The sequence below is a fragment of the Myxocyprinus asiaticus genome, chromosome 1 (genome assembly GCF_019703515.2).
Source record: "Myxocyprinus asiaticus isolate MX2 ecotype Aquarium Trade chromosome 1, UBuf_Myxa_2, whole genome shotgun sequence".
In the NCBI taxonomy this organism is placed as follows: Eukaryota; Metazoa; Chordata; class Actinopteri; order Cypriniformes; family Catostomidae; genus Myxocyprinus; species Myxocyprinus asiaticus.
The window spans coordinates 39,557,661-39,570,788 of NC_059344.1; the positions used below are offsets into that span (position 1 = coordinate 39,557,661).

The window sequence follows — 13,128 nt, forward strand, 5'->3', positions numbered from 1 at the left end:
ACACAGCACCATCATCATCAGCGCTGTCTGATCACGGCCGGGTGTTCTCGGATCTACTCGGGTATTACACATAATGTTAATCAGACCCGGGACCCACAGCAATAGAATGGGACCCGACCCGGACCCAGCTGACCGTATAAAACGTGGATCCAAACCCGTACGGATCCCGGGTCGGGTCTCCGGGTTAGGGTGGACCGTGAAGACCTCGACATGGAAGCGTACTCGAAGGAGCAAGGCGAGCGCTTCCATCAGGATATAATGGACTTTGAACGCCGCTACCAAGGACAGTATAACAAGAACATGATGGGAGACTACATTTGGGGGCTGATTCGTGAAAGTGATTTACAGTTTATTCGTAAATCTCAAAAAACTACTCACTTCTAAATCTTTTGTAGTCATTTTTGTATTACTTTAGTATAAATACATGTTAATTTGGATTCATATGTTGTTTTTTTCTGACTTTATGTGAACGAAAAGACACAAATTTGCCCGTTTTCTCATTGGAAATAGGTAAATTTCAAAATATCACTGTCCTGGTCACAAAAGCAAAGTTTGTGGGGAATAATAGCCATTTTCTATACTTTTGAGGCATAAGCAATTAGGAAATAACACTTACTACCCAGGAGCAAAAATTGTGTTACATAGTGGAATCAATGGGTACATCCAAAAGCTGAACAATTTTGCTTTCAAAGACTTTAAATTGTGAGAATGAAAAAAAAGGTGCGTGTCAAACTGTTTTGAGACCAGTGCAGACAGACAGCACACTGGAGGTTAAATCATTCACTAAATAGGGAGCAAGGGAGCTTCCTATAGATTTCCTAAGCAGCCAAGTGCATTCACTCCTAACATCTGACCAAAAGTTCAGTTTCAGGCTGCAGATGATGTTTGGATCACTCAACATGTTTGGCAGACATGGGACAATGGTAATCAGTAACTAGATTCAGAATTTATAATGCTAAATTTTATTTTAACATGATTGGCAGTGATTGGATGATTACTTTGAATCAGAATTAACTATGCTAATTTCTGTTTGGTAAAATGCTTCAGTACTGGCTTTCACTTGTTTGCTTGACTGTACAAGAAACGAAGTCATACAGGTTTGGAAATAAATGAAGCAAAGAATTTTCATTTCTAGGTGCACTATTCCTTCAATGTTAAATTGATATTAAATACATCCCATGGGTGTTGACATTTACATTTTATTATTTATATTTTATAATATAATTTGGCTTTATATTTAAATAATATTAATCTTGACTGGGTTCAGAAAATAAGTGTAAGTGAAAAGTGGACAGACTGAGAGTGGACAGATTTAATGTGACTGCAAAAAGAACTGGATTCTCTCGAATAGCTTGCTAGTTTGTTGTATTTCAAGGTTTTTTTCTCCCTAGAAAATTTTTCGGCAGCCACCCAAGCAAAGTTTTGGGCAGCAGAAACAAATTTAACAATATTCATCTTGGGGAGTACGGTGACGCCATGCGAAGGGCAGACGTGTGAGAGACAACTCTGCGCACTTTGCTAATTTTTTTTTATTATTTTCATGATATAATCCGGTGAAATTCGATACACCCAGTTACACATTTACTGTTTGAGGTAAATATGGCAAAGAAGTCAAAATCCTCAGGCTCTGGAGACATTAAAAGACACTTACGGGTTCAAGATGAAAGCCCAGACAGGCCTGTGGACCGGGGACACGATTTGGATGGCGCGGTGGGAGAAGAAATCCAGCGTCAACTGTCCAACATGTCGGTGATGTTGACGAAGGTACTTGCGGACTTGGAGGATCTCGCTGTAATACGTCAATCGATTACGGCGATGGAAAAAAAATTCTCTGAGCTAGTCACAAGAGTGACAGATGTTGAAAAACGAATCGATTATTTGGAGTCATCAGAGAGGGAATTAGCCGCTAATCCGCCCGCGACCAAAGTTGATTTGGAACGTGTTCTTGAAAAGCTTGAAGATCTTGAGAAAAGAAGCCGCATGAATAACATTCGAATTGTTGAAATTCCTGAGCATGATGAGGGCAGAGATATAGTGAAATTCCTAGATGAGCTTTTCCCGAGTCTGCTCGACATAACAGGCCACAAGCTGGAAATCGAGCGAGCTCACAGAGTCCCAGCTCACAGATCTGCTGAGGGAGGAAGGCCCCGATCGAGTCTGGCAAAATTTGAGCTCATCCGATAAAGATCTCGTGTTGCACCAGGCTAGAAGCAAAGGAAAGATTTTTGGAAGAATTACAATATTTTCTTGTTCCCGGACTTTGCGAACTCGACAAGAGAGAAACGCGATCGGTTTAAGGAATGCAAGAAACTCTTGCATCAGCGGAAGATCACTTTTGCTCTGATGTTTCCAGCCAGACTGAGAATTAACACTAAGGACGGCAGCAAAGTATTGTCATGTCCCAATCAGGCAATATCTTTTATTGAAACAATGGGTGAGTAACCATTGGGTGTTTTTCTTGTGAGTGGATTGACTCACTCTACATACTCTGGCTTTCGGAGGAAGCTGGGCGCCATTTTTGTTTCCTTTTGCGTTGGCTCCGCCGAACGGCTGGAGTTTGTTTTGTTTTGTGGATTAACACTTTTCCTTAAAGAAACTTTTGCATTGACGGAAGATCAGTTTTACAAAGAACAGATGACCGCAAAATATCTACATGCCCACACAAAGGATTTTATAAAGTTGGTGGACTGTGTAAATCATGGGATATATTTTATGCGGCCTCCGAGTGAACTGACACTTGACCATCCGAGGAACCGGGATGCGCGTTTCGTTTCCTTTTGTGCTTCTTCCGCCTAGCGGTTGGAGCTTGTTTTGTTAAATAACATTACTTCGGGACAGTTATGGATGAATCTGTCAGTTCCTTGTGCTTATGCTTCCTGTTGGCTGGAGTATGATTTGTGGAGTATTTTCGTGGGACATTGGAATGATTATGTCATCTGCTGCACTCATCAGCTGGTTCACTGAAGATTCGTTTGTCTGACCGAGGAAACTGAACGGCTTTATATCGGCTGGAATTTGTTTTGTGAAGGAACACACCTTTGAGACAGTTCTGTGAATGAGTCTACACATTCTTTGTGTTTATTCTGCCTATTGGCTGAATTTTGTTTTACATAATATTTGATGTTATGTAATTTTGCCTTACAAATTTATGAGGCAAAATTGAGCAATCCGATGGCAAAGTTGTCGCGGGAGCTCTTGTAGGCGTACATGGACTCTTTGAGTTTAAAGGGATTGACGCCGGTTGGCGCTGTTGTGCGTGGGGTTAATGCGCACGTTTTTCTTTTTCTGTCTGTTTTGTTCGGGGGAAGTTCAGGGTTTTATTGTTGCATTGATGTTGAAATGTGGTCTTCATAATTTGGTTTTTGGCACACAATTTATTTTTTCTATTATATCAAAATGTCAAATGTTGGTATCAGTGTACTATTTCTCTCCACGTGGAATGTGAATGGGTTGGGGCACCCCATAAAAAGAAGGAAGGTTATTTCTTTTCTTAAACGTAAGAAATATGATATAGTGTTTCTTCAAGAAACACATCTTTCCCCGCAGGAAGCTGAAAAATTTGGGAAGATATGGGGTGGACATTTTTTCTTTAGTGTTGGCTCAAGTAAGAGCAAGGGAGTTATTATATTGGTAAATAAACATTTACAATTCAAATGTCTCAAACAGTTTAATGATAAATTAGGAAGAGTCATTATTGTTTTAGCAGAAATTCTGGGGCAAAGTCTGATTTTTGCTAATATTTACGCACCTAACACTAATGATCAGGGCTTTTTTATAGATCTTGAAGGGATGATACAAGCCGCTGGCACCCCTCATGATATAATATTTGGAGGAGACTTTAATCTTTTGATGGACTCAGTCCTTGATCATAGTGAAGCAAAAGTGTGTAAGCCCCCTAGAGCAACACTGACGCTTCACAGGATGTGTAAAAATCTTGGTCTTACAGATATTTGGAGACTTTTGAACCCATCTGGTAGAGACTATACATTTTTTTCATCAGTCCATAAGATTTATTCTAGAATACTTTTTTTTTTTTGATATCCAAATCCCTCATTTCATCTGTTGTTGATTGCTCAATTGGAAATGTCTTAGTCTTGGATCACGCCCAGGTGAGTTTAGAGGTGTTGCCACATATAGAGAAAAATAAATCATATAGTTGGCGCCTTAATGTGTCCCTTTTGCAAAACCCTGATTTCCAACAAATGTTAAAGACTGAAATCAGTGTTTATATGGAGATCAACTAGCCCTCGGTATTCTCTGTGGGCGTGACTTGGGAGGCAATTAAGGCGGTTCTTAGGGGTTGGATCATACAGTATGCCTCGTTCATCAAAAAATCCAAAGCACAAGAACTCGTGGAGTTGGAAGGAAATATTAAAAGTGCAGAGGCAGAGCTGAACCGCCTTATGTCACCTGATGGCCTCAGAGAATTGACCCGATTGAAATATAGATATAATACTATTTTGTCGCAGAAAGTGGAGTTTTGGTTATTTAGGGCAAGACAGTCATACTTTGAGTCGGGGGACAAAGCAGGGAAGCTTTTGGCTAGATATATAAAGCAGAGAGAGTCTCTTTCTATCATTCCCTCAGTGAAATCTGCTGGTGGTGAAATTATTACCTCAGCCATTGATATTAATAATGCTTTTAAAGAATTCTATCTTGATCTTTATAGTTCCATGTCTTCGTCTACTGATGAAGATATTAGAAACTTTGTGGAACCATTAGATCTTCCTAAACTGAAGACTGAGCAAAAAAATGCTCTTGATTCTGAGATAACCTTGGAGGAGCTTGACGAGGTAATTAAGTCCCTGCCTACTGGCAAGGCTCCGGGGCCAGATGGTTTTGCCGCAGAATTATTTAGATCCTATGCTACAGAACTGGCTCCACTTTTGTTAGAAGTTTATACTGAATCATTGAAGAATGGAAAGCTTCCTCCAACCATGACACAAGCCTGGATCAGTCTGATTCTTAAAAAGGACAAAGATCCAAGCGAGTGTAAAAGTTACCATCCAATCTCTCTGATCCAACTAGATGTAAAAATGTTGACAAAAATTTTGGCTAACCGATTAAGTAAGGTTATGACATCTCTTATACATACAGATCAGGTGGGGTTTATTCGGGGCTGCAGCTCTTCTGATAACATTAGGCATTTCATCAATATCATGTGGTCAGTAGCGAATGATTAGTCTCCGGTCGCTGTCATCTCACTTGACGCTGAAAAGGTGTTTGATATGGTAGAATGGGATTATCTTTTTAGGATTTTGGAAATGTATGGGTTCGAGAGTACGTTTATTGGTTGGATTAAGTTACTTTATAGACACCCTGTAGCAGCGGTACAAACAAATGGATTAATTTCAGATTATTTTACTCTGAATAGGGGCACTCGGCAGGGTTGCCCTCTTTCCCCATTATTGTTCTGTCTTGCCCTGGGACCATTAGCAGCCGCGATAAGAAAGGAGGATGATTTTCCATGGGTGATTGCGGGAGGTGTGGCGCATAAGATTCTGCTTTACGCAGATATTTTATTATTTGTCTCCGACCCCACTAGATCTATGCCTTGCCTCCACAGAATTATTCATTCCTTTTCCAATTTCTCAGGATACAGAGTTAATTGGTCTAAATCCGAAGCTTTGGCTTTGACAGCGTACTGTCCAGTAACGGCCTTCCAGCCGGGCGCCTTCCAGTGACCCAAACAGGGCATTAAGTATTTGAAAATTAATTCCCTGCAAATTTGTCTGATTTAGAGTTAATTTTGATCCCTTAATAAAAAGGTTTTCGAGTGATGTGGGCAGGTGGGCTTCATTACACTTATCGATGACTGGGAAGGTTAATGTAATTAAAATGAATTGTATTCCAAAATTCAACTACCTGTTACAATCTCTCCCTATAGATGTCCCCCTCTCTTATTTCAAGCAATCTGATAGCATAGCGAAGTCCTTCATTTGTAATGGTAAGCGTGCCAGGTTAAATTTCAATAAGTTACATAGGCCGATTGACAAAGGTGGGTTAGGCCTACACAAGATTTTTGTTTATTATTATGCATTCGGTCTCAGACATTTGGCTCATTGGTCGCTTCCACCTGAGAGAGCCCCTCCCTGGTTTTGTATTGAAAAGGAAGCTCTTGCCCCTATCTCGCCTCTGCACAGCCTTTCAATCAAATTAATCGTAGAAGTTAAGTCACACCCCGTTATTTTGCATTTACACTCGATATGGACAAAAGTGTCCAGAGTGTTTAAATTTGGATATTTATTTAAACAAAGCCTCAAGCATATGGCAGAACCCTAAATTATGTATTAATAAGTCCCCTTTCTGCTGGTCAGATTGGATTGTGAGGGAGGTTAATACACTCGGTGACCTATATGAGAGTGGAGTATTGAGACCTTTTGAAAATTTGGTTCAAAATTTTGGGATTCCCAGATCTCAATTTTATAGGTATTTACAGCTGCACCACCTACTCTGCACTGTTTTTGGGAGTGGCACGCACCCCCCTAGTGCGGCAGATACTCTGGGAGTGGTGATTACTGCTTTTGGAAAAGGTCATGAGGCATCAGTGTATTACTCCCTGCTAATTCAGAGACTGGGGGACGGAGCTTTAAATTCCCTCAAAAGATTATGGGAGGAAGATTTAAATTTGTTTTGGAGGAGGGAGTGTGGGCTAGGATTCTTAAAAACGTCAAGTCTGCATCTAGAGATGCAAGGGTGCGCCTTATGCAATTTAAGATTCTACATAGATTTTATTGGACCCCTTCTAAATTGTACAGGCTTGGTCTTAAGGACACACCCACCTGCTGGCAATGCCATTTAGAAGATGGAGACACCACCCATGTTTTTTGGGGGTGTCATAAGATACAGGAGTTCTGGTTGAGGGTCCAGAATTTTATGGCCGACGTATTGGGTACTCGGATCTCCTTTTGCCCCAGGCACTGTATTTTGGGTGACGGGGCGGTCATTTATGTAGGAGATAAGTACATGAAGAATTGGATCCTGGCCGGTGTTATGGTGGGCAGACAGGTTATCCTTAGAGGATGGAAGTCAGCTGGAGCCCCTTCGTTTCGTGAGTGGTGCGAGGAGATGGGCAGGGTGGCAGCTTGGGAAGTGTTGTCATATAGAAGGCTAGGCAACATGGATATGTTCATCAGGTGCAGCTATTTGGCCTTTTTGGAGGGCTCTCGGAGAGGGGCAGTGGAGGAAGACGTGTTGTTTTACATGTGTATGTTGTAGCCTTTTTGTTTTTTAACATATACTTTTTTTAAATGTATTTCTAAATATTTTCTTCTGTTTTATTGTTTGTTTGTGTATCTTTGTCAATTGTATTTGACCACTGGGGTATCTGTTTGTGTTGGGGTGGGGTGGTTAATGTTCGGGAGGAAGGGTTGTAAATCATATAATGTGATTCCAAATATTCTGTTTATATATATATATATATATATATATATATATATATATATATATATATATATATATATATTATATGGAATCAATAAAAACTTTTAATTAAAAAAAAATAAAAAAAACAATATTCATCTTGTGTTCTGCGCTAAATATGCCTCTCATTTGAAATGCACATTTGCAGGGTGTGACTGAAGCTTGGTTTTCATGCGAGTGTGGCAAGTGATTCGATCAGCTCTATACTTCTGTATCTCTGGAGTCCACGCGCATCACTTGGGTCTCACTCAATATCCTGGCGCAGACCACAAAATGTATGCAAACCATTAGAATTCTACTAGGGATGTGCTAAATGACTAATTTCACTTACGTTTATATGGAAATTTTGAAGTTGACAAGTCTAAAAAGAAACCAACTTTCAGAAAACAGTAAAAAAATAAAAAATAAAAAAAAAAGTTTATGCGACCTATTTAAAATACTTTTATCTATTCAAAATCCGAAGCTAAATTCCACTGAAAAGGGGCATTTATCTGCGAAGTGCTCGCCTTGCATTAAGATCACTGTACATTAAATATAGAACATGACACGCATTCACTGAATCAACGTTAACAAATATTTAATAGACATATTTATTTAAAACAATTGAATGAATAGTGTAGGATCAATTGAACAACCCTAAAAGCCTGTTCTAAACGGAAATCACCAAGTAAAAGTCACTTAACATATTAAAACAGTCAGGACATTGTTGAAAATAATTAACAGGTAGACTAAGCCAAATCTATGAGAGAGAAAAAAAATGTGCTGAAAAGTCATTCATTAGCCATTGATCTAATATGACAGCTGTTTGGTAAAGAACGTTAACCAACAGTTACCATGTAAAAAAAAAAAAATATATATATATATATATATATATATATATATATATATATTTATATATATATATGCCTGTGATGTAACCTAAAATAAACCTAATGAATTCTAAACATGATGTGCACACAAAATAAAAGATAGTTTAACCTGTTGAGCAGTCGGCACCTCGTTGAAAATAACAGTTATTTTCTAGCCTACTTACTCAGAATTATAAATTTTTTGATGAGTAAAATTAACCCGTAGACATGGTCCGGTGAAAGACGGGACTTGACTCACCTGAGGCGGCTATCCCGCGCTTGAAAAATAACAGCAGAAAAATAACGTACAAGCAAGCACAGATGTAAAGAAGACTCAAATGTGAAAACATCCAAAGGGACTTTCAAACGTTTGGATACCCGATTCCCGCACCACAATCGAAGAAATTTTATAACTACTTTGCTGAGTTTGCTTGTCAAACGAGAGGACATTTTCCTGCGCACGCCGTGAGTGAGAGAGGAAGAAGCACGAGCAGCCTGTGGTGAAATCAAACTTTCTATTTGTTCCAGATATCCTCTTTTTAAAATAATATTTGTATTATTAATTATATTGAAAATATGTAACATTAATATGACAGTAATTTAAGTGCAGCCTCTGTAAAAATATAAAGCCAAACATAAATGTGTAAAAATGTTGATCAGTTTAATGGGGTGAAATATTAACCGACTAGTAATTCCAGTGTCGACTAGCAGCATCAGAACAGTTTAGTCGACTAGTCTCGCACATCCCTAAATTCTACAGTGTATTTGCTAGTTTAAAGCACTATGAAGGAAGACAAATCTCTCAAACAGCTAGACAGTCCTGACTTGCTAAACAGCATTGAGCAGGAAAAGAAACAACACTGTGCCATGCCTCAAAATAAAGTTACCCTTTGAATCATAATCGAATCGAGTTGTGAGGCCAGTGAAGATTCACACCTCTAAGTTATACTGTAGCACAGGACTATATCAGGGCATAATGATAATAATAGTGGTCTACTGTTAGTAAAAACTAATAGTCCAGCTGTTGTAACAAATATAGTCTTGGAAGCTACAGTACATTTACAGTACATTTAACTCACTATCATTATCGTTGCCTTTGAACTGTAATTGCCAAAAAGTGAACAACACCACAAAGCCACATTGGTTGATTTTTAAAGGCCTAGGGTTTCATTTATATTTTTGTAGTACCTTTCAATTTGGTCCTCTTCATCACTTTGCAAGAGGTCATCGTTCAGCTCCTCATCTGACAGCTCTGATGGGTTCTAAGAGTAAAGGAAATTAGAAAAAAGGAGCAAAATGAGCTTTTCTGGAAAAAGTATAATTTCTGTATTCTTATCAGTTAAACAGTAAAGCAGCTGAAAGTCTGCAATAGAAAGAACAAAAACGATCTTCACTGCTATTAAACACAACAGAGGATCGTGAGTTTAAATGGAGAGGAATGAAATGGAAGTTATGGAAATAATGTTACCTTTTTTGATGACAGCCAATCTTCTTCAAGTAAGTCTTCCTCCAGATCACTGTGAATTAATATAATAATGATTAAAAATGTGCTACTATCACCATCTGTAGTTCCAAGTCTCTCTGAAATGGCCTGATACCATTGCAGCAAAAGTAACAATTAAATCTATATATATACTGTTTAGATTCCTGGCATGACAGTATCCTAAAATGCTGTAAGCGCTTCTGGGGAAATTATGTTCTTTTCTGATTTTTTTTCAATCTGCCTCATTGTGACAAGAAACGTATAGAGAAAAACAAAGCCAACAATTCGGACTGTGATAAAGGCAACACACTCTCATGGCGAAATCATCAGGATTCGTACGACTTTTAAAAATTTGGCTAATTCGTATGATATCGTGCGACTGCACTCGTTTGAATTCCTATGACTTTCACTACAGCCAATGACGCCGCTGGACATCATTTCCATCTAATACGTGACAATTACTTGCTTCTGTTACACACAACAGCTTCCTATCATGTTTGCATACTCTACTGATTGGTTAAGTTTAGATAAGGGGTTTGAGTAAGGGCATAATATTAATAAATATGTCCTTAACGCCTTGTGCGTGGAACTCACGCTTCCGCATTAGACATCCGGGAATTTGCACGTGATGAAGTCGTACGAGTTTATGCGAACAACATCATGCGAGACCATACGAAATAGCCAGCATGAGATCAGGTTGGATAAAGACATACCTCTCCAAGTCATCGTCGTCATCTCCTCTTCGTCTTCTTGACCTTTCAGCACCAGGCTTATCATATTCATCAAACTCATCATCTACATGCAGACATAAGACAGGAATACATTAATCACCTATTATGTAACAGATAAAAAGTATTTCTACCCATCTGTTCAACTGCTAATTACATGTAACACCACAAGGCCTTTTCTTCTGCACACTCCCACAATTTCTGGGTGTACTAGTCATGAAAGTGACAAATGTTTCTTTGAAGGAAATCTACTTGTCTTAGAAGTTAATGCTTTAATCGGAATACAGTCTACGACTGTCTACAGTGAAAAGCAGATCATCAGGTGAATATTCCAGAAAAAAAAAAAAATCTAAGTTTAATCAGTTTTAATCTTTAAATAGGAGAGGCCACTGCACGATTACATCAAGTGCAGTTCCATGGATATTTACCTCCTAAGCTACTAAACTACCATTTATCTACAGATGATGTACGAAAACAATTCCCAGCATAATTATTTCCACTGAGCTTCTCCTTTAAAAAGCAGCTCATTTCAATCAGATCCAATCTGTGTGGCTGACAGCGATAATGACATTGCAGATGTGATGTAAGACAATCTTCTCTAAAACGGGTTATTGCCTGTTTTGTATCTCTGGCCTGGTTAAAACAACAGTCTTGCTGCCTGTTCAGACAGCGCTTTAAATGCTTACATAAACAACACAGACCGACCTCATTTCTTCACTCACCCACATGAATTTCATGATCACAGAAGACACAAATAATCACAATTGTGCAGCTGCATTAATGCGTTTAAACACAGAGACAGCGCGTTCATTTCAACAGTTGATACTCTCAGTTAGCCAGTTCGCATCCGCAGTTATAGAAATATGTAAATACACGTCTGCTCATAACTCATCCTCCACGGCCGTTAATATGACACAAGCTCACTATAGTTTAAAACAGCCAGACAGTTAGGCATAACCTAAAGACAAGCTGATTTCAATTGTAAAACCAGCAGCAGGTCTCTGAAGCCCAGCAAATTATGGAACAAAAGCAGCTAACTCGTTAGCACTAGCTGGGAGCTAAACTGAATTTCAATTAATATAACTTATATATCATACCACCGGCATTGGTCGCCATAACCCAAGACTGCGTGTTATCTTGGAGACTCTGGTATCTCTATAACGTCGATGAGTGCATTGAAACAGGTTTAAGTGCAGAGCTTCAGGGTGTTATCTTAGCGTGAAATCCCCTCAGTCCGAACACTGAAAACATCTGCAGAAGAATCATGGCGGCCGCTCTGAGCAGCGATGCATCATGGGTATGAAACTGAGAGGAAGGATGTGCGAACGAGGTGGAGGATGCTGCAGCTCTTCAGACTGGAGAACAGACTGAGTTATTGTGTTGTAACGTGTGTATGTCGAAAGAAAGAGAACACAGTCTTTATTTTAAGTTTTACTGTGCTTCAATGACATGTAGTAGAAAACGAATTAGGAACATACAATGGTAATAGGAAATATGCTGTTTATACAGTAGGTAGCCTATATATACACTAGTGGCCAAAAGTTTGGACAAATGTACAGATTTTGCTGTTTCGGAAGGAAATTGGAATTTTAATTCACCAAAGTGGCATTCAACTGATCACAAAGTATAGTCAGGACATTACTGATGTAAAAAACAGCACCATCACTATGTGAAAAAAGTCATTTTTGATCAAATCTAGATAGGCCCCATTTCCAGCAGCCATCACTCTGACACTTTATCCTTGAGTAATCATGCTAAATTGCTAATTTGGTACTAGAAAATCACTTGCCATTATATCAAACACAGTTCAAAGCTGTTTGGTTCGTTAAATGAAGCTTACCATTGTCTTTGTGTTTGTTTTTGAGTTGCCACAGTATTCAATAGACTGGCATGTTTTAAGGTCAATATTAGGTCAAAAATGGCACAAAAAAAAAAGAAACAGCTTTCTCTAGAAACCCATCAGTCAATCATTGTTTTAGGCTATACAATGCTTAAAATTGCCAAAAAAAAAAAAAAAAAAAAAAGCTGAAGATTGCATACAAAGGTGTACACTACAGTTTTCAAAGTCAAAGGACAACTGGCTCTAACAAGGACAGAAAGAGATGTGGAAGTCCCAGATACAATTAAACAAGAGGATAAGTACATCAGAGTCTCTAGTTTGAGAAATAGATGCATCGCATGTCCTCAGCTGACAGCTTCATTGAATTCTACCTGCTCAACACCAGTTTCATGTACAACAGTAAAGAGAAGACTCAGGGGTGCAGGTGTGACACTCCTGTTCTACCTGCTCCTTATGGGATTAAAACCAACGTCTCTGGCATGGGAGGCGGGTGCGCTAACAAGGAGGATAAAGGCTACAGCCTCTAGCGCCAGTTGCTAGTGCACCTCTTGAGGTCAGGAGAGTGAGGTTTATACACATTTCACAGCTATCTATCAGCTGGTCACCATTACACAGGCCTTATTGGAAGAATTGCAAAGAAAAAGCCACTTTTGAAACAGAAAAACAAAAAGAAAATGTTTGAGTGGGCAAAGAAACACAGACATTGGACAACAGATAATTGGAAAAGAGTGTTATGGATCTTAAACCCATTGAGCTTTTATGGGATCAGCTAGACTGTAAGGTGCATGAGAAGTGCCCGACAAGACA

General features: G+C 39.0%; 1 protein-coding gene across 4 annotated transcripts in view; it reads right to left on the bottom strand.

Moving 5' to 3' along the window:
• The window catches only part of rbm33a (RNA binding motif protein 33a), a 67,574-nt gene extending 55,814 nt beyond the window's left edge, over nucleotides 1–11,760 (bottom strand). For 3 of the 4 annotated variants that reach the window (XM_051703581.1, XM_051703566.1, XM_051703590.1), the window contains exons 1-4: nucleotides 11,579–11,760; nucleotides 10,467–10,548; nucleotides 9,739–9,787; nucleotides 9,459–9,532 (exon numbers count right to left, since the gene is read on the bottom strand). In XM_051703581.1, coding sequence (XP_051559541.1) covers nucleotides 9,459–9,532; nucleotides 9,739–9,787; nucleotides 10,467–10,548; nucleotides 11,579–11,597 — 224 coding nt within the window. In that variant the 5' untranslated portion in view covers nucleotides 11,598–11,760. The remainder of the gene's footprint in view (nucleotides 1–9,458; nucleotides 9,533–9,738; nucleotides 9,788–10,466; nucleotides 10,549–11,578) is intronic. The other variant, XM_051703574.1, reaches the window with a different exon arrangement.
• Between the last annotated feature and the right edge of the window lie 1,368 nt (nucleotides 11,761–13,128).